The 25,475-nt window shown below is 43.7% G+C and overlaps 1 protein-coding gene across 1 annotated transcript in view; it reads left to right on the plus strand.

The window, feature by feature from the left end:
• Nucleotides 1-25,475, plus strand: part of pccb (propionyl-CoA carboxylase subunit beta) — a 79,044-nt gene that overhangs the window by 37,996 nt on the left and 15,573 nt on the right. Inside the window, exons 8-12 of the mRNA XM_038817592.1 lie at nt 2,405-2,525; nt 6,771-6,852; nt 18,205-18,328; nt 22,836-22,943; nt 24,203-24,303. Coding sequence (XP_038673520.1) covers nt 2,405-2,525; nt 6,771-6,852; nt 18,205-18,328; nt 22,836-22,943; nt 24,203-24,303 — 536 coding nt within the window. The remainder of the gene's footprint in view (nt 1-2,404; nt 2,526-6,770; nt 6,853-18,204; nt 18,329-22,835; nt 22,944-24,202; nt 24,304-25,475) is intronic.

The raw sequence follows: 25,475 nt of genomic DNA on the forward strand, positions 1-25,475 counted from the left end.
CCGGGAGTGCAGGAGGCGAAAGAGGCCGGTGTTCTGGCCTTTGCGTCCCTAGTAGCCCGACGAAGGATCTTGCTACAGTGGAAGGATGCGAGGCCCTCAAGTGTGGAGACCTGGATCAGTGACATGGCGGGATTTATAAAATTGGAAAGGGTCAAATTTGCCCTGAGAGGATCAATACAAGGGTTCTATAAACAATGGCAGCCTTTTCTGGACTTCCTGGCTCAACGATTAGATATCTGGGTCAATAGCAGCAGCAACCCGGGGAGGGGGGGGGGGTGTTCCTTATTGTAGTTTCTATTATGTAACTTAATATTGTGTTAATTTGCGTTGTTGTTAAAATGCTGTGTTGTTCATGGAGGTGGGCGAATGTTTATGATTGCTAATATTATTGTTTTTGGTATTTTATTATGGTTCGTTGTATAAATTCAAAATTTTTCAATAAAAATTATTTCAAAAAAAAATAATCTAAATCTTCATAGCACAGTAAACTACTTTGCAGCTTTCGAGTTCTCACTGGCTTTGCTCAACCTAAAGGTTTACGCCCATTAAATACCCATGGATCAAAAAATAACAGCAACAAAGTAAAAAACAATGGTAAATAAGGGAATCAACAGGAAGGGTCCTGGCACTGTCCATTTGTATTTTCCATCTAGGCAGTTGGATTAATTTGAATCTATTTTAATTCCTTTATTTGAGAAGGAATCCTCATGTAGTTTAATATTAGAGTGGTACTGTTAACTGCTGTAAATTGAGTATCTTCATCAGGAGTAAAGACTTGATGTTCAGTGCTTGTTCAGTATCTGCCAGACTCCACAGGCCTTCTAAATCTGTCCTGGATAATCTTTTTTCCCCATAAATTTAGAATATCTAATTCATTTTTTCCAATTAAGGGGCAATTTAACGTGGCCAATCCACCTAACCTGCACATCTTTGGGTTGTGGGGGTGAAACCCACGCAGACACGGGGAGAATGTGCAAACTCCTCACAGACAGTGACCCAGGGCCGGGATTCGAACCCAGGTCCTCCGCGCCGTAGGCAGCAATGCTAACCACTGTGCTACCGTGCTGTCCGAAGCAATAATCTTTGAAGGTCTTTCGACTTCTAGGATAGTGAAAAAGATTTTTCCCATTACTACCAGAATTGTCCGTCCATTCCCTTTTCATTATGTGGAGATGCTGGCGTTGGACTGGGGTGAGCACAGGAAGAAGTCTTTCAACACCAGGTTAAAGTCCAACAGGTTTGTTTCAAATCACGAGCTTTTGGAGCATTGCTCCTTCCTTAGGTGAATGAAGAGGTATGTTCCAGAAATATGTATATAGACAAATTCAAAGATGCAAGACAATGCTTTGAATGCGAGCATTTGCAGGTAATTAAGTCTTTACAGATCCAGAGATAGGGGTAACCCTGGGTTAAAGAGGTGTGAATTGTCTCAAGCCAGGACAGTTGGTAGGATTTCGCAAGCCCAGGCCAGATGGTGGGGGTGAAGGTAATGCAACATGAATCCAAGGTCCCGGTTGAGGCCAGACTCGTATGCGGAACTTTGCTTTGTCGCACGCCCTGAAGGCCGCCTTGGAGAATTCTTACCCGGAGATCAGAGGCTGAATGCCCTTGACTGCTGAAGTGTTCCCCGACTGGAAGGGAACATTCCTGCCTGGCGATTGCTGCGCGATGTCCGTTCATCTGTTGTCGCAGCGTCTGCATGGTCTCGCCAATGTGCCACGCTTTGGAACATCCGTTCCTGCAGCGCATGACGTAGGCAACGCTGTGACTCAGCCAATACTGTTTCCAATTAAGACTGTTTCCAATTGGATCCAGGACCATTCCTGTAGTTCTAATGTTATTTTGTTGCAGATGAGAAAATTTCAATAATGATCATAAATACCTGCACTTAAGGTTACTACCAGCTGAATCAGAAGGTGCACTAACCTGTGAAACATTCTCTTAAACATCACAAGTGCTGATCATTGTTTCTGGAAATTACAGGAAGAGCAATGTAAAATGGACATCTGTTTCATGTACATCTCAATATTCAGAGATGGTAGTTCACAAAGACTTTATCAGCATCAGTGTTATTCTGGTGTGATGTCACTGGTTAGGTTGGTCCTATTATTAATAGAAAAGTGATCAGTTACAGGTAAAAGACTGGCATTATTGCCCCTCTGCTTCAATTTCTTGACATTATAAAGTATTGCAAAGACCATGATATACATTGCTAATGTAACAAACAGCACTATTCTAAAGAGAGGGAAGAAAAAAACCTGGAGGGAGGTGTATAATTTTCTTTGAGCTTTGTTTTCTTGGAAAAATAAAATGTACGTTGTCTTTGTGGTAATAGTAACCGTTTCTTTATTGTGAAGATTTAAGCGCTGGATTTTTAGTAATACTAAGTATGTTTATGCTGCAGGTGTTGCACACAAGGCTTTTGAAAACGATGTTGATGCCTTATTGAATCTGAGAGAGTTTTATAATTTTATACCTCTGAATAATAAAGAATCCAGTCCTATCAGGGAGTGTCAGGATCCATGGTAAGTAAAAGAACCAAGTTTGACATGATACTCCATATTTCAATACAAGGCTATGGAAGATTTAGTGCAATACGTTGGTTTGTCAAAATGATTTCCTAGCATTTGAATTGCAGCGATGTCACAAACAATGTTCTGTTGTCCTGAATATGAATTATGGTTAATTTTCTGATGGGGAATCCACATGATTTACATTTATTATAATAATTTTCTATGTAGATTGCATTCCAGATATAAACAACAATTGACCTTAAGGTGGAGCTGTGACCCTTTAGAAACAAAATAATTTGTTGCACTGTATAATGCTCATATCCTTACACAATATATTGTCCAATTACTCTGTTAGCCATGGGGAAATTTGTCATTGTATTAATGTTCAGACACGCACGCGATGATGCACACAGTGAAATTAGAAAGGGAGCATCGATGGTGACCTGGCAAATAAGGTATGAAATGTTTTGTATATCCAGGGTGTAAATTATGTGATTGACCAAAGAGAAAATAGATTTCTGGTAAAATACGGAAAATAAAAACGACGAGTATGGGTAGCTGCTTGCAGATGTCATTAAATGTACAGCAATTCTGCCAGGACTTAACATTAATTCGCTAAAATTTCTGGTCTGTCATATGAATACACCTTTGAAAATTTGGCTAAATCTTCATGAGAGTAAGGGGTTGTGCCTTATAACTAGGTCAGTTGAAATGATTAAGGCAGAGATCAGTTGATTTTTGTGGGGTAAGGAATATGAAGAAAAGTATGGTAAATGGTGTTGCGGTACAGGTGAGCTGTGATCTATCAGAATGGCAAAACTGTTCTGAGGGGCTGTGCGATCTACCCCTGTTGTATGTAATTACGATTCCAGTAAAGTTTGTACAAACCTAGGAATTAGGAGCTGGAGTAAGCCACCTCAAGCCTGCTGTGCCATTCAATAAGATCATGGCTGATCTGATTTTAACCTCCTGTCTACCCCTGAAAGCCTTTCACCCCCATGTTTATCAATAATCTATTTACTTCCACCGCCTTTTGAGGGAGTTCCGAAGACTCTCCTCCCGTCAGAAAAAAAATCTCATCTTTGTCTTAGAACATAGAACATTACAGCGCAGTACAGGCCCTTTGGCCCTCAATGTTGCGCCGACCTGTGAAACCACTCTAAAGCCCATCTACACTATTCCCTTATCATCCATATATTTATCAAACTTATCTTAAACTGTATTTTTAAACAGTGACCTCGTTTCTAGATTCTCCCGCAAGAGGACACATCCCCTCCACATCCACCCTGTCAATACTCCTCAGGATCTTAAAGGTTTCAATGAAGTTGCCTCTTCTGAACTCCGGAGGGATACAACCCTAGCCTGTCCAACCTTTCCTCGTGAGACAGTTTTGTGTAAAACTCTGGGAACTGGGGCTGGTTGTCTGATTCAGTCCCCCTGACCTTTAGCCAGGGGCACCCGAGGCAATTTTTATCTACCTCCTACTGCACAAGTTGGTATCATTAACTCAGCCCAGAGGCAGTTTCTAGTCTACGTGGTTTACCTGCAGAGCCCTTGGATAAACCTGCCTCAATATTTATAATCATTCCACCTATTCAACATTTCTCATTTGAAAACTTATCAGTACATTTTGCTTTACTCTTGGTCGCTTTTCAGCTATTTTTAATTTTGCTTCCTCATTGCAGTGATTGTGCAAGCTTTTTATTCCTGAAAGAGACTCACAGCCCCACTTTCAAACAGTGCCACAAAGTAAACTGAATTTTGAAGCAGTATGTTGCTGATGGTGTATGAAGAAATATTGATATTTCTCATAAAACTACTAAAAATACCAAACCTGTGCTTTTAGGAAGGCCGATGGTTAAAGTGTATTTAAAGTGTTTTTAATAGATATACATTGAAATTCAATTGTCAGCTACAATTAGAAGTACTATACTTTTAATTCATTTTATGTTCATTATTGCACTTTAAGAAGCGAACTTGTAGATCATAGGAGGGTTTGATGTTTACTCAAGTTGAATGTCTTGTCACTGAGTTCACAGGTAGCTTGTTTTAGGAACGGACTGGCGCATGGTAAAATGTTGCCCTCTAGTGGCTGCTGGGAAAAATATGTCTCTGGTGTCCGAAGGTCTGGTGCTTTCCTACCAGTTATATGGGAAAGGATGTCACCTAGTGGCCATTTGAGTTGTACACTTTTACCAGTTTGTGGCTGGAGTTTTTGTAGAGATGACCCTTTTTAACTCCCTTTGAAAACAAAGAAAACTTTTGTAGCCTTGGACTTCTATAGATGCACACCGATTATTCACATAAAAAGAATAAATATTTGGTGGAAATTTGCCATTGCTCACGGTTGGATCGTGCCCACCATCCCAATAATTGCTCCGCAGCAATTTAAGGCAATTTAAGTCCTGCCTTTGAGAGATGCCTGCCAAGCAGATGTCTGGCAGCTTTGTAGACCCGGCAGCACGAGTCATTAGCTGTGGCTAGGGCTACAGGCAGTCCCATCATGCCAAAAAGCTCAGTTGGGTCTCTGTGAGGGGGAAGTAAGGATTGCTATGGGGTGGGTGGAGCAATTTCAAGAGATTGGGACATGGGGAGGGGGCTGGGGAAGGATGAGGAATGATCTTGGAAGGTGGGGGATGCATCTGGTGGATCACGGGATCAACAAAAGGAGACTGTTCCCCATCCTATTGTGCAGCTAAACATGCTGGGCTTCCTGCATGGTGTGGGTCTTGTTGATCTCTGAACTTGTGGATGATTGCATCGACATTATACCCTTAATGGAAACTTAGCTGAGGGATGACACTTTTCCTGCCATTGGTAGCTGTACCTTCAGTTGCCTGGGTTCCATGTACATGCTCAAGGGACTAAATTGCCTATTCCTGCTCCTCGTTCATATGAGGTGGTCCAGAATAATTCTAAATTGTAATCTAGCAGCATTCTTTTAGAGTAATGAACAATTTGCTCATGCTCTGTTTCTCGGGTTGCAGTGCTTCCCTTTTGAATGAACTGAGGAATGTAGTATCATTAGTGTCAAATTGGAACATTCCCTCTGACGTGGATTGATTTGGTGGGAAAGCTTGAGTGTCTTGCTAAAATATATTAAGACTGAATTATCAAAAAAAATCATTATCTTGGGCCACTTTTTAAAAGACCTGAACCTTTTTTGTTCAAGATTGTTGTTGGAGGGAGAGGATAAAACAGTTTACAATTACTTGAATCCATAATTCAATATAAATTACAATAATGAGCATTTAGAAATGCATGAGTCATTTCAAGGACAGCCAACATGGAATTGTTAAAGGTAAGTTGAGTTGACAACTTTAATAGAATTTTTCAAAGCAGAAACCAATTTAATAAAGGTTTTGTATGCTCAGGAGGAATTCAATATGTTTAATGCGGTTAAATGTGAGGTAAAACACTTCTTCAGGAGGAAAGATAAGGCTGGGAGTAGACAATGGGAACAGATTTGAGAGACCTAGGGTTCAAGTACTTAATTTTCTGAATGTGGAAGTGCAGTTAGATGAAGCCTTTATAAAACCAAAAGTGTTTTTTTTAATGTACAGGTGCAATAAGTGTACAAAAGATTGGCTAGGCCACAGTAAGAGTACGGTGTGAAGTTTTGCCTGTCTCCTTATCAAAAGATAATTAACTGCCACAGTGTGGATATTGTCGATGCACCAGGAGAAGGGTGGGAAACTAGTTATGAAAAGAGACACTGGGACTATTTCCATTGAAGTAGATGGCCAGTGAGAAAATTCTGCAAATTTATAAAGAAGTTATGTACAAAATGGCCCTGAGAGATTGAGAATAGGGATCAGGAAAATATCTATTTCCAGGATTGTTGGAGAATAGAATGGTATTCCACAGGGAGTGACTGAGTCAGAGACTGTTGTACCTTTTTGAGAGAAAATTGGAAACCTATTTGAAACCAATGGATGATGAGGTGGGTGGGGGGGGGGGGGGGGGCAAGCAGGGCAGTGGGATTAATTTTGGATTACAGGAGAAAAGAGCTCGCACAGCCATGATGGTCGAATGGCCTCCTATGCTGTATATTGCCGACTCTCGGACAAGATTGCTATTGGCATGCTGTGCAGTGAGGAAAAGCCTTGTGCAATATTTTGTCCTTTCGAAAGTGATGGTGGATAATCAGGAAGGTGAATCATTGAAGTGTGAATAATTAATATATTTCACTGTACAAATGGTTGACAAAAATTAAGACAGTAAAATTCTACTTTTGTCCTTCTGCTCCTCATAAAGTGATCGGTTGGTGCCAAGCTTGGATACAGTGGTTCCTTTGGAATCCACAAAAGCATATGATATGTTGGAAATCGTCAGTGCGGTAAGATTTTTGATTTAAATTTTTTTTTAATGTATTTTATTCCAAACTTCTATGAAAGCTTACAGAACATAAACAATTTGGGGAGCAAACTCCCCAACACATAACTATACAGCTTGTACAAATCTCTGCTCCCTCCCCGTGACGAACAGCTACGGACATTGCTCACCTTGCCTCAAAACCCTCCGCTGAACCCCTTAATTTGTACTTCATCTTTTCCAGTCGAAGAAAGTCGTATAAATCCCCCAGCAAGGCTGCCACCCCCAGCGGCATTGCTGACCGCCACTCCAACAGAATTCTTCGCTGGGTGATCAGAGAGGCAAAGACCACAACGTCAGCCTTCCTCCCCTCTTATCAGCTCAGGCTTCTCCGATATCCCGAATATCGCCACCAAAGGATCCGGCTCAACTTTCTCCCCCACTATCCTTGTTAGTGCCACGAGCACTCCAGTCCAGAATCCCTTCAACTTTTTTCAGCCCCAGAACATATGTGCATGATTCGCTGGTCCCCGCCCACACTTTTCAGTCTTGTCTGCCACTCCCTGGAAGAACCCACTCGTTCTTTCCAGTCATATGTACCCTCTGTGCGACCTTGAACTACAGGCACATCCTTACACACGAGGAGGTTGCATTTACCATTCATAGCGCCTCACTCCATATTCCTCAGTTTATCTCCCCTCCCAGCTCCCCTCCCCCTCTCACTTCTCCTTAATCTTCATCACCTGCTCACTTCCCTGCTCTCCGAGCCACCACTATGTCTCCGATCCTGCCCTCCTCTTCCACAGGAAGCAGCAGTCGCTCCAATAGAGTGTACCTCGGCAATCTGGGGAACTCTTTCCTAAACTTCCGTGTGAAGTCCCTTGCCTGCAGGTACCTAAACTCACTTCCTCTTGCGAGTTAACCCTCTCCTTCAGATCCTCTGTACTGGCAAACCCCTCTTCCAGGTACAGATCCTTCACCTTAACCAGCCCCACTTCCTCTACGTACCATCTACCCCCCCCCCCCCCCCCTCCCCCCCGGCTCAAAACTGTGGTTTCCGCACAGTGGTGCCAGCACCGACATCCTTTCTATCCTAAAATGCTTCGTCAGCTGGTACCAGACTTTTACTGTGGACTGCACCACTGGCCTCTCCGTGTATTTCCTTGGTGCCATTGACAATGCCGCCGTCATCATAGCTCAAGCTGGACCCCCTATAGAATCCCTACTCCACCCTAACCCATTCTGCCCCCTCTCCTTCCCACCATCGCCTCACCTTCTCCACGTTTGCCACCCAGTAATAGTGAAGCAGGTTCGGCAACGCCAACCCTCCATCTGCCTCTGTCTCTGTAACAAGGTCCTCTTAACCCGTGGCACCTTCCGTGCCGATACAAAGCCTGAGATAATCATATCCAGTTTTTGAAAGAAAGCCTTTGGTATAAGGATCGGGAGTGTCTGGAATATGAACAGGAATCTCGGCAGAATGTTCATCTTCCTCATTTGGACCCTCCCTCCCAGTGTCAGGTGCCATGTGTCCCACCTCTTCACATCCTCCCTAACCTCTTCCACCAGCTTTGTTAGATTCCATTCATGTAGCGTCGCCCATTCCCACGCCTCTCCAGGTATCTAAACCTGCCTCTGGCCACCTTGAATGGCAACCCCCCTAGTTGGCTCGCTGACCCAACACATCCACCAGGAATACTTCTCTTTTCTCTCCATTCAGATTATATCCCAAGAATGCCACAAAACTCCCCAATAGGTCCATGATCCTTTCCATGCTCTCCAGCGGCACCCGGTGCTCCCTTCCTCCCCTCATAATCCCTTGCCACTCTGCCGACCCCCTATGAGCCATTGCCAGCGGAGCTCTCGTTAGCGCAAACATCGGCGACAGCGGGTACCCTGCCTTGTTCCCCCGTGCAGTTCAAGGTTTTGTGAGCCCATGTCGTTGGTCCGCACACTCTCCTTTGGTGCCATGTATAACAGGTGCATCCATGCCACAAACTTCAGCCCAAGCCCGAACCTTCCCAGGACATCAAACAAGTACTGCCACTCTACCCAGTCAAATGCCTTCCCTATGTCCATGGACACCACTACCTCCGGTACCTGAGCTTTCGACAGGGTCATGACCACATTTAATAGCCGCCTTTTATTACTGTCAGGTCTGTCATGAACTCATTATGGAATTCCGCCAGGTAAATATCGGGCCCGGGGCCTTCCCCGACTTCATACCGTCCAATACCCCCTCTCAGCCCCAAGGGCTCCTCTCGCGATCGCCTCTTTTCCGCCAAACATGGAAACTCCAGTTCGTCTAGAAACCATCCCATGTCACCCTCTTCACTCATCTGGTCTGCCCTGTCCAGCTCCTTATAATAATCCCTAAATGCCTCGTTTATTAACCCCGGCTCCACCACATCCCCTGCACCAGTCTGTATCTTCAATTTTCCCTGGATGTGGCCTGCCTCCGTAGCTGATTCGGCTCGCCTTCTCCCCATATGTGTACTGCATCCCACTTGCCCTATGCAGCTGTCCTACCGCCCTTCCTGTCGTCAGCCTATCAAAAGGCTCATATAAAGTTTTCCTCCTCGCCAATCCCTCCGTGGTGGGGGCCCTCAAGTATTCCCTATCTACGTCAACTATCTTGTTCATTAGCTGTTCATATACCTCCATCTCTCTATCCGCATGAGCCTTGAACAAGATAATCCCCCCCCGACCACCGCTTTTAGTGCTTCCCAAAATGTGGCCGCCAATACCTCCCCATTTTGGTTCAATTCCGCATAATCTTTAATCACAGCCCACACTTTATTGCAAAACCCGAATCGATTCTCCGCCCCGGCCTCTGGTCACGTCCCGATCTAAGCTGAATCTCCGGCCAATGGGATGCAGTTCTGGGATTACTATCCCTGTGTACTTTGCTCTCTCCACCCCAATCAAAACCTCCTGGCTCACCAGAAAAAAGTCAATTCTTGAATACACCCTATAAATACCCTTCCCCCTGGGTTCTTGAAGCACCATGGGGTCCACCATACCCATCGTCTCCATAAACCCACCCAATTCCTTTGCCATTCATATCGTACCCATTGGCCTATCTATCTATCTATTTACCCGCTGCTCTAGGACACAATTAAAATCTCCTCCCATAATCAACTGGTGTGTGGCCAAGTCTGTGATCGCTGCCAGCAACCCCCTCAAAACCTACATCGTCCCAATTTGGAGCATATACATTCACTAATACCACTGTTGCCCCTTTTAATACCCCACTCACCAACACATATCTCCGACCCTCACTTCTTTGCGCTCACAAGCCCCATTTTCTTGCTCATCAAAATGGCCACCCCCCGTGACTTTGAATCAAACCCCGAATGGAAACCCTGTCCCACCAATCCCTCTTATCCTAACCTGGTCCTTCACACGGAGCTGTGTCTCCTGCAAAAAAACCACTTCAGTTTTTAAACTCCTTAGGTGCGCAAAGATCCAAGATCTTTTCACTGGTCCATTGAGCCCTCACACCTTCCATGTTATCAGCTGTACCTGGAGCTTACGCCTCCATTCCCCTCTACCTTTCATCATCCTCCCCTTTTGGCTCTACCGCCGTTAGTTTGACCCGATACCTGGCCCATCCAAGAAAACCCATTTCTCTGCCCCGACCATGTTTCTTCTCCACCCTTGCCACGACGCATCTCCCCCCCCCCCCCCCCCCCCCCCCCCTCCTCTCTTGGACATCTCTCCCACCTCACCAGCATTACCTGCCAGTGTGGCAACTCCTCCTCCAACTTATTCCCCACCCTCACTATTGTTCTGTGACCTCTCCCTCCCCCATCCAAACAAAGACGCCTCTTGAACCACAGGTCACCTTCCCCAAAAACAAACAGAAAAAATACATGATGTGGAGATGCCGGCGTTGGACTGGGGTGAGCACAGTAAGAAGTCTTACAACACCAGGATAAAGTCTTAATGGGTTCATTTATAGACAAAGTCAAAGATGCAAGATATATATATATATATATATATATATATATATATATATATATATATATATATATATATATATTTTTATATATATATGTTTCTGGAACCTACCTCTTCATTCACCTGAGGAAGGAGCAGTGCTCCGAAAGCTAGTGATTCAAAACAAACCTGTTGAACTTTAACCTGGTGTTGAAAGACTTTTTACTGGTATATTTGGACCTTGTTACCCTCCCATTCGCTGTTCTGCTTATCCCTGGCCCACTGCCAGATCTTCTCTTTCTCCACAAACTTGTGGAGTCTCACGATCACCGCCCGTGGCGGCTCCCCAACTCTTGGCTTCTGCCTCAGAGACCTGGGCGCTCTATCCATCTCAGAGGCCTTGTCCAGCACTCCTTCTGCCACCAACCCCACCAGCATCCTCAAAACGTGCCTCATGGCACTCGCACCGTCTACTCCTTCAGGCAGGCCAACTATTTGCAGAATCTGCCTCCTCAACCTGTTTTTCTGCTCCTCCACCTTTGCTCTCAACGTCTTGCAAAGGTCTCCTAAGAGCTCCACCTCCAGTGCCACCACTCTGTTCAGAGATCATCCTCTCGATCACTCAAATCTGCAACCCCTGAGCCTTCAGACATTTTCCACCCCCTCCATTGATCCCTTCAGGGTGCCCCAGCCCCTTCGATAGCCTTCGATTGGTCTTGCTGCAACTCCTTCCTCGACTAGCAGAACTCTTCCTTGATGAAGACCATCAAATGTTCCACCTGGGGCTTTCAAACTTGCAATGGCCATCTTTCCACTAGCTGCTGTGCCACAGGTCTCTTCCAGCTCCGTGGCCAGATCTTTAGCCTTCTGTTGAGTTTGGTAATCAGCAGACTTGCCGCTCCCAGGGGGAACTTTTCCGACCTTAAGTTACACTTTTTCATCAAAGTTAAACCCAATTCTGGGTTAAAAGCTCTTTTCCATGCCTTCAAACAGGAGCTGCCCTGTGTGCAACCACTCACACCAAGGCCGCCACCAGAAGTCTTGATTTTAATTTCTCATTATACCTGTAAAATACAGGTATTTTAAAACAGTGTGCAGGGTTGTTTGCTGAAGAGATTGTGTTCTCAAATTGTCTCTATATCAAGAGAGAGGAATTGCCAATTATTTCCCTTTTCTGCACATTAGCAAATTGTAAAACATCAGAAGTATAACCTCAGGAAAAAGTTCAAATTTGCTTTTATATAGAATGTACTTTGTAAAGCAGGTGTGGGTTATCTATAACAGGAATGGGCCATTCTCAAACCTGCTGTTCATGGATCAATGCTGATCTGTCTTTTAAGCAGTTACCGTATGTTGTAGTTGGGGATTCAAAAACTCTACTTGGTACTAACTAATGGACAAAAGACGAGCTGTTACACTGCTGAGTATATACTATCAGCCACTAAGGGTGCAATTCTCCAAATTTGAGAGTGCTGTGGCGGGGCTGGGAAAGTGGAGTGTTTCCACATTGGGAAAATGTACCAGATCCTCCAGCTCCAACCTCCATAATTATGCACCTGGGTGTTTTGTGCTGTATTCAGTAGTGGGACAGGCCTGGATCGTGCGTGTTCAACCTCGTGTTCAGGTGCCGAATTGAAAAGGCGCCCAACATCACTGACTCGTTATTGAAGAAAGAAGGTGGGCCACCTGAGAACTCCAGAAACATTCTGAGGCTGGAAACTGGATCACGTCCAGGACACCTAATCTGGAAGGTCCTCCCGACCCCCTGCTGTGGTGTTTCAGGGTTGCCTGCCGCTTCCGTTGTGAACCCCAACCATTGTTCAGATGAGTAATTACGCCTTCATGCCACATTGTTCTGAATGTGTTTCATGCGACCGTGTTTTCCTGCTGGTGTATCACAAAATCTGGCAAGGGGGCCTGGCCTTCATCTGCAGCCATTAACTGGATGCAAATGAGGTACACACCAGCCTCTAGCAGGTTTTCCTACCCACTATGATAGGCACCAGTGAAAGACCCTGCTGTAATCACGCCAGCATGAAACCGATTTCTGGGCCTCCTGCCATATTCCCCCACGCCCTCTCGCCCGTGCCTACCATTGAACAGAATGGCCAGGGGCTTGGGAGAATTCCAAGTGGTAGGAAGGAGACAGGAAAGCAAATTGCAAAAACTGCTGCATTTATCATTGAGATAATGGGGTCTTTATTATATAAACTGAGATGACAACAGTGGAAAGCGAGAGGGAGGAATTCCTGAAGTTTATACAGGAGAAACCTTTGATCAGTGTGCTCCAGCCAAACAGTGCTGAATGCAACGGGAATGAAGTGGAGCATGTTGCAGCTGGAGAACATTTATCATAGAATTTAGAGTGCAGAAGGAGGCCATTCGACCCATCGAGTCTGCAATGGCCCTTGGAAAGAGCACCCTTCCTAAGCCCATACCTCCATCCTATCCCCGTAACTCCACCTAACCTGTTTTGGACACTACGGGCAGTTTAGTACAGCCAATCCACCATTTTGGACTGTAGGAGGAAACCGGAGCACCCGGAGGAAACCCACGCAAACACGGGGAGAACGTGCAGACTCTGCGCAGACAGTTACCAAGCTGGGAATCATTCCTGGGACCCTGGAGCTGTGAAGCAACTGTGCTAACCACTGTGCTATCGTGCTGCAATTTGATGATCACAACAGCCTAACTTTGCTGCATGTGGTGGAGAGCTGAGTGTAGTTGCTCAGAGATACTTTGTGGTCTTTTCGTTGTGCTTTACAGTAATCTGCTGTCTGATCCAGTGCAACAAGCGCCCTCTGCAGGACATCTGTGGTCTTTGAGAACAAAAGAAACAGAGACACGCTTCAACCAATCAGATTAAAGAATCTTCACTGAGCAGCTCATTGCAAAGCAGGAAATAAAAACAAGAAATATAACTTACGTTGAAATCATTGTAGAGGAAACAGAATAAAATTGGGATTATACATAAAAAAATAAGGGAAAGACTTGAGAGAAAGTTCAAAAAAATGAAATCTGCAACATTAGTTTTCTTTGAGAATGAGGACTCCATACTTCAATTTGTCAGGTCCAGGGTGAGGTTTTTCAGCAATAATAGAAACTCAATTGCTGCTGAGTGCATTAACCCTAACTTTAATCTGCTACCAGGGCGAGACTAGTGGGTAATCAATTGCCTTAAGTTTATGCCATTACAGTTTTTGTGTAGATTCCATTGGCAAAGACTTGGTTTTTTTTTTTGCTGTCTCGTGGAATGTGGATATCACTGGTAAGCACAGCATTTATTGCCTACCTCGCATTGAAATTAAGAGGGTGGCGATGAACGAATTTCTTGAACTGCTGTTATTCATGTCGTGTAGGTGTGCCCACGGTGCTGTTAGAAGTTTAAGAGTTGTGATTGGGTTCCACAAAGGAAGGTTCTGAGTTAGGATATTGTGAGACCTGTACAGGAATGTACAAGTGGTGACATTTCATTCATCTGCTGCCCTTGTCCTTCTAGATGATGGGGTTTGCTGGTTTGGGAGTTTCTGCCGTGTATCCTATTAATGGTACATATTGCTGCTATTGTATGTTTGTGGTGGAGGGAGTGAATGTTTAATCTGGTGGATGGGGTGCCGATCAAGTGGGTTTCTTTGTCCTGGATGGTGTTGAGTGTCTTTTGAGTGTTGTCGGAGCTGCAGTTTTTCAGACTGCAGCAGTGCAGCCTGTGGAAGAGTAGAGTATTAGTGACAGGAACCTTTTAGATTTCCCCGTTTAACTCTGCACGTGCAGACAGCAAAGGTTGCTGTCAGTTTTATCCTGTACTAACTGTGATTTCTGATACCTCACCATTATTAGTGCAACAAAATTCATGCAATGTCATTAGGTTTAGATTGTGTTGAAAAGGACCTGGAAAATTCAATGAGGTTGGCTTACCTCCAGTTAAGTATTTTCACAATGAGTTGAAAAGAGATCTGGTCCAGGTAAATTGAAATCAAAAACTGGCAGATAAAACAGTAAGTGAGCAATGGGAAGCCTTCAAAGAGGAGACAGTTCAGGCACAGCCTGGACAGACAAAGGAAGGGCATCCAAAGTTAGAGCTCCTTCGATGACTAAACATCAGATTGCCACTCCGTACCCACCTACCTGCGCCAAAATTCTTAAATGCCGGTGCAGGCCAGGCGAGATGCAGGCGCCATAGTGCATTCCCGGCTCCAGTGTTGAAGTGTAAGCATGTGAGTTTAAAGGTCTCAAAATTTCAAATCACAGGCCAAGGAGATGAGGGGGGGGGGGGGGGGGGGTTCTGGTCTTGGGGGTTCATGGGGATTCCTGTGTAAGGGAGCGGGAAGGGTTTGGGGAATGTGGGGTCCCCTGGGAGTTGGAGAATATGGAATCCCTGGGGGTTTGGGACTGTGGGGTGTGTCACATGCGAGGCTCGGTCTGGGTCTTTAAAATAGCTACGTTGAAGTTAGAAGTGCTTTGATTTCTTCTCTTTCAGAGTAACTATTATAATAATCTTTATTATTAATGTCCCAAGTAGGCTTGCATTAACGCTGCAATGAAGTTACTGTGAAAATCCCGTAGTTGCCACACTCCCGTGTCTGTTCGGGTACGCACAGGGAGAATTCAGAATGTCCAATTCACTTAACAAGCATGTCTTTCTGGACTTGTGGGAGGAAACCGGAGCACCCGGAGGAAACCCACACAGACATTGAACGGATCACTGGCAGCAACATCGGACGTTGGCAATATAAAATGTTGTTGGATGGTTCCCTGTGGACTTGTCCAGGGAAAGTTGCTGCTTTTGGACATTTGCCACATTAAACCCTTACACCTGGGAACCTTCAAGAGGGGTTACCCAGAGCATCTTTGGGGTACCTCCCAAATCGGACGACGCAAGGGTGCCAAGAATTTATGAGCCATAAAGATTAACAAGAGATGGAAAAAGGAATATCAAATTCATAATTCTGCAGAGAACCAAGCTGATAACAAAAAGCAGAGGGGAGAACTGAAAAAAAAAAATGAGTAGAGCAGAGAGAGAATATGATTAACTTATTGATAGCAAAAGGAAAATTAAAGGAATGGTTGGGGCGATACAGGGCCCAAAAGGAGATCTTATGAAGGCAGAGATTGCGGCTGATGCACTAAGTACTTTGTATCTGTCTTCACCAGAGACGCAGATTCTGCCAATATCATTGAAAGTAGGGAAATTGAATTGGATAGAAATTGATATATTAAGTACTTAAAAGATGGCAGGGCTCAATTTGAAAAGTTACTTATTTTGGATAAGATGCTGAGGTTGCTGAATTGCAAGGGAACTGGTCACCATCTTCCAGTCCTCCTTGGATATGGGAATGGTGCCAGAGGTTTGGGGGATTGTGAACTGTTGGTCAAAAAAATGGAAGGGATAAATTTGACAATGACAGCCCAATAAACCTGAAATGGGAAAGCTTTTAGAGGCAATAATATGGGAGAAAATTACTTGACCGTAGGAAAAGTATAGCAAAAATAACAGATTTATTAAGGGGAAATCATATTTGACTAACTTGATTGATTTTTTAAAAAATGAATTGGAGAATTGGTGACTATCATTTGATTGGGGATGTGCATGCAAGCTTTCAAATGGTTTGATAAACTACCAGCTAATAAACATGTTCATAAAATCGAAACCCATTTGATTAAAGGAGCAGTCACTGGGTGGATTGAAATCAGCTAAGGGACAGCAGGGGAGTGTACATTTGTGTTCTTTCTGGGTCAGTGTTGGGACCACTGCCCATTTGATTTTTATTAATGACCTATGCGTAATTTTTTGAGTTTGCAGATGACCTGAAATTCAGAAACGTAGTAAACCGTGAACCGCTTGCAGGAAGGCAAATATATAATATATTTTATATTGGTGAAATGGGCGCACACATGTGGCAGATTAACTTTAACAGTGAAATGTGAAGCGAGTGATTTGATAGGAAGAATGAGGAGAGGCAACTTAAGCTAAATGGTACATGTTATAAAGCCAGTGCAGGGACAGAAGACCTGGGAGTGGGCATACACAAACAAGCCTTTGAATGTGGCAGGACAAGTTGAGAAGGCTGTGAGAAAGATATTCAGTACAAAAGCAATAAAATCACATGGAATCTTTATAAAACACTGATTAGGCTTAGCTGGAGTATGGTGTCCAATTCTTGGCACCATCTTTTAGGAAGAATGTTTGAGGCCTGAGAAAGAGCAGAGGAAATACTAGAATGATATTAGGTATTCAAGGCTGGCGTAGACATATTTGATCTACGAGGGAGGCAGGGGTTATAGGCCATTGGCAGGAAAGTGAAATTAAGGTTACAATCCGATCCGCTATGATCTTATTGAATGGCAGAGCGGGCTTGATGGGCCAAATGGCCTATTCCTTTTGTTATTCTTTTGTAAGACTTGAGCCATGTGGAGAAGTTAGAGACACTGGGATTGTTCTCTTTGGGGTAAAAAAGGATAGGGGAGATTTGATAGAGGTTTTCAAAATCATCAGCTTTTTGGTGGAGTAAATGAGGTGAAAGTTTTTCCAGTGACAAAAGGTTCAGTAACTAGAGGGCACAGATTAATAGTAATTGACGAAGTACAAGAGACAGTGAGATTTTTGTTTTATACAGTGAATTATGATCTGGAATCCAGTGACTGACAAGGTGGTGGGCCATAGTATGGTGACTAGGAGATTTTCACAGTAACTTCATTGCAGTGTTCATTTAAGCCTACTTGTGACACTAATAAAGATTATTAGAATAATAATAACTGGCAAGAGGGAATTGTATAAATACTTTGACAGAGATTGCAGGGCTAGAGTGAAAGAATATCGGAATGGCACTATCATTCTGGTCAATCTGCTGTGCCCCTTCCAAAGCCAATGTATTCCTAAGGTACAATACCCAGAACTGCACGCAGTACTCCAGATGCGGTCGAACCAGAGCTCTGTACAACTATAATATAACTTGCAGCCCTCTTCAGATAAAGGTCAGCGTTATGTAATCCTTTGTACTTAATTCTTGTATCTGTCCACTAGTTTTTACTGATTTCAGCACTTGTATCCCTAAATCTCTCAGCCCATCCACAGTACTTACGTTCTTGCCATTTAGAAAATAAAAAATTCTAAATCACTATTTTCCAGACTTGAACATTTATTGGAACGGGTATATAATGTATCTTTCACATTGGGCAGTCCTTTTAGAATTGTAGCTGAACATTGGACATTAATTTAAATGGACATTTAATCAGGCTTTGTGGTCAATGCTTTCCAGGCTGCTGCTATTCATGGAATTATCCCTGGTGTGTTCAGTGACCCCCGTGATGAGCCATCCTGTTCTCAACACATGGCCTTGGTTTGGTCTTTGGATGTAGTTTGAGGCTCTTCACAGCACTAACCATTCAACATTTATACAGCACATTTCAAAAAAATATCGATGAAACTCTGTTTTAGATTGCAGATGAAAGGGATTTTTTTGAGCTCATGCCGAATTATGCCAAAAACATCATTATCGGATTCGCCAGAATGAATGGATGCACAGTAGGAATTGTGGGTAATCAACCTAAAGTGGCTTCAGGTGAGTGTTTAATTAAGTATACCCAAAAACGTCCTGTCTTGGTGAGAACAATATTAAAGAGATTCGATGAACATTGTTCTGCTTTTCTCCCCACCCACAGCTCTCCATTGGCTAAGTTTGTTGCAATCTACATTGTGCTGGGCTTCCTGTCTCGTCTCTCCCCATCATTAATGGCCATAATAAAAATTTGTTACTATTGTATGAAGAGTCCCATTTCACCCTCTCAGCCTTTTTGGCTGAGATCAAGCGGAGGATCAATTCTGTAATGCCTGTTCTTGCCAGTTTGGATCGAGTATGTGTCTTTAAGTGGGGACCAGGAATTGGATAGATTCAATTTGAAGTTTGAATTCGTTTTTGGAGCAAGCAAGGAAATGGATTAAGTGGCGTGCCCTGTCCACTCTGCTCATTGGCTTTGTAACTCTGAGAAAGGAACAACATTTTAAAAAGAAAATCCTAATTCAACCCCACCGAATTTGTACACAGCAATGGGAGTAATCTTAGAAAATAAGCCATTTCAGTGGCTCTTTCCATGGATGTGTGAAGATAACAAAATGATGGATGGCAAAGACCAGCTGGCCCACTGAGCTTGTCCCATGGTCATACTCCAACTGAGTATCACGAGTCCAATGCTACCTACCCAAAAACAGCCCTTTTATATTCTGGGAGTAGTTTTAAAAATAAATTACTCCATTCAGGAAAAGTCTGAAGATGCTCAAAATATATTCCAAGAGATCAATGACCATGAGGCACATGATCCAACATCTCACCTACTTTTTGTACACCAATATCTGCCACAGCCAGCAGTTTGTCTAGTTCCCTTTTAGACTGTAGTAGTGAATCCACATTCAAAGCAGGAGCTTTGTTCAAAACGTCGATGAACCTCTATGCCAAGAAACTATGCCAAGAAACTATCCTCCCAATGTTTAACTGAGTTCTTGTAAGTGATTCTCTTTAATCTATCTAATTTACATCACAATCCAAATGGGGACAGTATATAGTTGCATCATTATTTTAAACAGCTCAATCAAATCTCCTTGAGGTCAATATTTCCAGAGTAAAAAAGACCAGCTGCCTTGAGCCTTTGGTGGTAATTATAGAACATAGAACAGTACAGCACAGAACAGGCCCTTCGGCCCTCAATGTTGTGCCGAGCCATGATCACCCTACTCAAACCCACGTATCCACCCTATACCCGTAACCCAACAACCCCCCCTTAACCTTACTTTTATTAGGACACTACGGGCAATTTAGCATGGCCAATCCACCTAGCCCGCACATCTTTGGACTGTGGGAGGAAACCGGAGCACCCGGAGGAAACCCACGCACACAGGGGGAGGACGTGCAGACTCCACACAGACAGTGACCCAGCCGGGAATCGAACCTGGGACCCTGGAGCTGTGAAGTGGTCTTGTAAAACCAGTATCCCATCTAGTCGTTAACATTCCTTCTAATTTCTGTTTGCTGTATCTGTCTGGTTTTTTGCACTTTGCCCTGTAAGGGTAAAGTGGGTACTCATCTTAAAGTACTGTTGCTTGTGCACTGCCTATTCCAGATTTGTGGATGCACACCCTCATGGTTCAAGAGAATATCGGTCGGCACGGTAGCACAGTGGTTAGCACTATAGCTTCACAGCTTGGGTCCTTGTCTGTGCGGAGTCTGCACGTTCTCCCCGTGTCTGCGTGGGTTTCCTCCGGGTGCTCTGCTTTCCTCCCACGAGTCCCAAAAGGCATGCTGTTGGGTAATTTGGACATTCTGAATTTTCCCTCAGTGTATCCGAACAGGCACCGGAGTGTGGCGACTCGGGGATTTTCACAGTAACAACATTGCAGTGTAATGTAAGCGTACTTGTGATACTAAGAAAGATTATTTATTATTGATGTTGGTTCTCCGAACTGTTTCCAAGCCCTGTATCCCTACCATGTGAGGGGACCAATGCTGGACACTGAATAAAGTTCAACCACTGTCTTGCATGAAGAGATTATAGGGCTTTTTGTTTCATATTGTGTTGCTTTGTATTCAAATACACTCTGTATTATGCTGTAGCCTTGTGTCAGTGACCATGAATCTTTGGAGAATCATGAACTACTACACCTGTACGTTTCTCCCACTCAACACACGTTATTTTGGAGCATTGCGTGGTATACATATGGTTGGCATTATCCTAACCTGTGTGTATTACACTACATTTATCGATATTGATTGCCATTTACCAGATGCAGACCTATTTCCCCATCACATCGAGGTCTGATTATAATTTTAAAGTTCCAGTGTTGACACAAATCTGTCATCTGCAAAACTTTTAGGCCGTTCCCCCCCCCCAATATTTGTCAGAAACAATGCTGAGAGACCTAAAATGTCTTCTCTGCCTAGGTGGCAGTATCCTGTATCCTGTCCTTCTGAAATGTCACATATACATATATCCTTGAATATTCTGGTCCCAGCCCTGGTCACCTTGCAACCATATCTCTGTTAAAGCTATCAGATCATACATATTTGTTTCTATTTGAGCTGATTATTATCTGTTTCATTACGAATGCTATGGCTATTCGTATAGACCTTTAGTTCTATCTTCCTATTTACAAACTTTGATCTTATTTGCTGTCATACGTTTGTTCCTTCCTGCCATACTCTGATTATTATTACCATAGTCCTACCGTGCTCTCTCGCCTTGTCCTTTTCCTTTGATTTATCACGTCTTACCTCATGTGATCCCTTGTTCTCACCATTTAGTTTAAAGTCCTCTAAACTGCACTTGTAATAAAACTTGCCACATTAGTGGTCCCAGCATGGTTCAGGTGAAAACCATCCCACTGGCACAGCTCCTTGTTTCCCCAACACTGGTGCCACTTTCCCATAAATAGTAACTCATTTCATCCACACCAATTTTGAACCACACATTCAACTCCCTACCTGCCCTACACCAGTTTTCTTGCAGCTCTGGTAATAATCCAGCGATTATTAATTATGAGGTTCTGCTTTTTAATTTAGCCCCTAGAGCTGCTCATACACCCCGTGCAAAACCTCTTTTCCTAGCCCTCTCAATGCCTTTGGTAACTGCGTGGACCATGACAACAAGATCCTCCCCCTCCCATTGCAAATTCTTCTCTAGCCTGAGCAAATGTCCAGAATCATGGCACTGGGCAAACAGTCTGGACTCGTTCTCGGTTGTAGAAAACTGTGTCTCCCTGTTACACGGTTGCCCACTATCACTACCAAACTATTAACTTGACCCTGCTTGAATGGCCTCCTATACTACAATGCCATAGTCAGTTCGTCCATCCAACTTGTAGCATCCGCTTTCATCCATACAAGCTGCGCGAACCTCAAACCTGTTGGACAATTATAAGGGATAAGCCTCCTCCACTTCTACTTTCTGGGTCCCCATATCTGCCTCACTTTCCGGAACATCCTGTCTTTGACCATGGAGTAACTCTGGTGACCCTAGCCTCAAGTGTCCAGGTAACTTTCCCACTCCCTAATGCATTGCCAATGACTCTGAGCACTACTGTAGATATGTTTGCCTTGGATCACACTGATGTCCACAAGCTTCTATGTACTGCAGCCGCAACACATCACCTGACATCTTTCTGTTTAACTTGTTATTTATTTTGTTAATGAATCCGTCGAGTTGTGTTTTGTGCTTATGTTTTTATTGTTTCAATAAATTTCTAATTATTCCAAATAAAATTCTCTAGTTTTGATAAGATAAATAGAAAATACTCACCAGTCAATCACCTACCTACTTCCCTGTGATGTTGCACCTTGATTTTTGCTTCTGAACCCTGATAGGCTCCAGGCAGCAGCTTCACTGTCAAAAAGGTCCCTCGACACTCGCTCCGTTCTGCCCACTGTCGCAGAATTCTCTCTCACTCCTTTATGCCCGCTGTGTTGCCGAATACTTGCGTGCATTCTCGCTCCTTTATGCTCACTTGCCTCCGAATTCTTGCGCACACACTCTCATTCCTTTATGCTCGCTGTTGTCGATTTCTCTCACTCTCTCGCTCCGTTGTCTCCGAATTCTCAATTCTCTTGCTGCTTTATGCTCGCTGTGTCTCAGAATTATCTGGTACTCTCTCGCACCTTTATGGCCGCTATGTCTCCTACCCGCTCCCCCCTCCTTAATGGCTTCTGTGTCTCCGAATTCTCTCGCTCCTAAATGTCTGCCATGCCACTGCATTCTCTCTCTCTCGCTCCACTATTCCCTCCGTGTCTCCAAATTCTCTCGCTCTCATATATGCCTGGTGTTCTCCGAATCCTGTTACGCACTCTCTTTTTCTCCCTCTCTCTGGCTGTTGTGTCCCCGAATTCTCTTGCATGCTCTCTCCCGCTCCATTGTGCCTCAAGTCTCTTACTTTTATGGAGATGCCGGCGAGACTTTTATCATCTCTTGATTCCTTTGTGGTATCCTGCCCATCACTGAAGATTTTCAATTTTAACACAAGTGGGGAGTAATAAGATTAATCTGATTCACTTGGGGCGGATTTGTAATTTTATTATTTTGTTTTAGGTTGTCTGGACATCAATGCTTCAGTAAAAGGAGCTCGTTTTGTCAGATTCTGTGATGCATTCAACATCCCCATCATTACATTTGTGGATGTACCCGGATTCTTGCCAGGTAGGACCTATGACCAATGTCCATATTTGACCATGGTTCCAGATAATCACTCCCATTCTGTTAGTAAAAAGGCGTTATATGCTACTGTATTGAAAAATCTAATTTGTTAATTTGCATGCGCTTGTCAAGGTGAATCAGAGGGCAGTGTTTCTGGTATACCTTAATTAGCCCCAGTTTTATTACCCAGTTCAGCTTCTCTGTAATCTACAAATTTGCAAATCCCTTGCTTGTATTGTAGTAATTCTGAGTAAGTAAGTAATGTTTTACTTTTCAGGCGCCAAATAACTTAGTGCTGCTTCAATAATCATTTTATTCTGCCTATTGGCATGCAGTCTTGAAGAATTGTGGGCAGCTTATTATCCATTTTTATTCAAGGGTACTTTTCTCCCCAGTCTAACCATGACCAATGGGCAACTCACACCAGTATTACACTAACTATATGTTGCCTACCTGCAGTATCGTAACAGCCAGGCATAACTCTCTATCTGTAGATTGATGCGTGAACTCATGACCTAAAATATCAGTAAAGAACTACATTGCTATACCCTTGTACTGGACCAGCTGAAACTGCCAGGTCTCCTCTGCTGTTGGCGCTTGCAAACTAAACAGCTTGGGTTTTCTTTTCCAACTGTTGGCCAGAAGCATTTTTTTTTTATAAAGTAGGTCATCTTGGATGCTGTACATCTTCTGTTCTGGTGACAGCTTAATCCATGTCATGACGTCAGTACTTTGTGCATACCGCTGTCCAAACTGTAGCAGCCAGGCTGTGTACAAAGATCCACATTGTAGCTGATTCACATGGGAGAACTGCTGGAATTTTTCATCTCCCACTTGCATGGTGTGCTTTGGCATAATGGAAGTGGAAATGTACAGGCTAAGCATCTGAATGCGAGAGAAAAGAATTAACATTTTTGAATGAAATCCTTTAGCAATTCAGAATAAGGTTCTCCACTGAAAACATTGCCCTGGACTTTGCACTAAAACAAAAGCGAGGATATTGGTGGCCTTTTGCTGTTAACGTAGGTCCTAGTGCCCCTATAGCCTCTTGCTCTAAAAAACCTTTCTAATAACAAGTTCCAATGCAGAATTAGGTGTGGGCAGGTCAATTACTAGGAGACGTGCAAGGGAAGGTACTGTTCATTCATTGCTGACTGCAAAATTTGGCCCATTATCCCTTTTCTGACTGATCTTGACTTATTTTTTCTAGATTTTTATCAGTTATAGTTCCTTTTGCTGATTTATTTAATGTGACCATACAGGAACTAGCCAGGAATATGGTGGAATCATCAAACATGGTGCAAAGTTGCTCTATGCGTTCGCTGAGGCTACAGTGCCCAAAATTACAGTGATAACACGAAAGGTAAGAGGTGTGACTACTGAACTTCTACCTGAAATAAACTTGGCCTGGTCAATCTAGACTGCAGTTGCTACTCCAATCCTATCAATTTTAAGTGAAGTCTCAAAGAATACCTTTTTTGTACTGATTTTGTGATGTTCATTTTATTATGCATACTTAAAAGAAGAAAGAAAAGTACAGCACAAGAACAGGCCTTTCGGCCCTCCAGGCCTGTGCCGCCCATCTAACCTACACTTTTTTGAGGTCCATATCCCTCTATTCTCATCCTACTCATGTATTTGTCAAGGTGCCCGCCACCTCCGGCAGTGAGTTCCAGGCACCCACCACCCTCTGCTATAAAAATAAAACCTTCCCTTGCACATGTCTCCTAGTAATTGACTCTTCCACCCTGGGAAAAAACTTCTGACCATTTACTCTGTCCATGCCCCTCATAATTTTGTAAACTTCTATTAGATTGTCCCTCAACCTCCGATGAAGGCAAGCATGTTGTATTTCTTCTTGACTACCTTCTGCATCTGCGTTGCAACTTTTCAGTGACCTGTGGACCTGTACACCCAAATCCCTCTGCCTGTTAATATTCTTATGGGTTCTGCCATTTACTGTATATTTCCCACCTGTATTAAACCTTCCAAATTGTATTGCCTAATTTGCCTGGATTAAACGCCATCTGTCATATCTCCACCCAAGTCTCCAACCGATCTATATCCTGCTGTATCCTCTGACAGTCCTCATCACTATCTGCAATTCCACCAACCTTTATGTCGTTCGCAAACTTACTAATCAGTCCAGTTACATTTATCTATGCTACAAACAGCAAAGGTCAAGGTAGTGTTCCTTGTGGAACACCACTAGTCAGCGCCCTCCATTCAGGAAGGCACCCTTCCACTGCTGCCCTCTGTCTTCTTTGACTGAGCCAGTTCAGTATCCATCTTGCCAGCTCAACTCTGATCCCACATGACTTCACCTTCTGTACTTGTCTGCCATGAGAGATCTTGTCACAGGCCTTACTTAAGTCTGTGTAGACAACATCTACTGCCCTACCTTCAATCATCTTCGTCACTTCCTCGAACTGAAATTGTACAGGAATGCAGTAAGATAGACTTGATTGTCAGTGAGTTAAACCTTGTTCCCTTACCTCTGGGACACGGGTTCAAGTCTTGCCCCAATTGATGTGC

The sequence above is a fragment of the Scyliorhinus canicula genome, chromosome 13 (genome assembly GCF_902713615.1).
Source record: "Scyliorhinus canicula chromosome 13, sScyCan1.1, whole genome shotgun sequence".
NCBI lineage: Eukaryota > Metazoa > Chordata > Chondrichthyes > Carcharhiniformes > Scyliorhinidae > Scyliorhinus > Scyliorhinus canicula.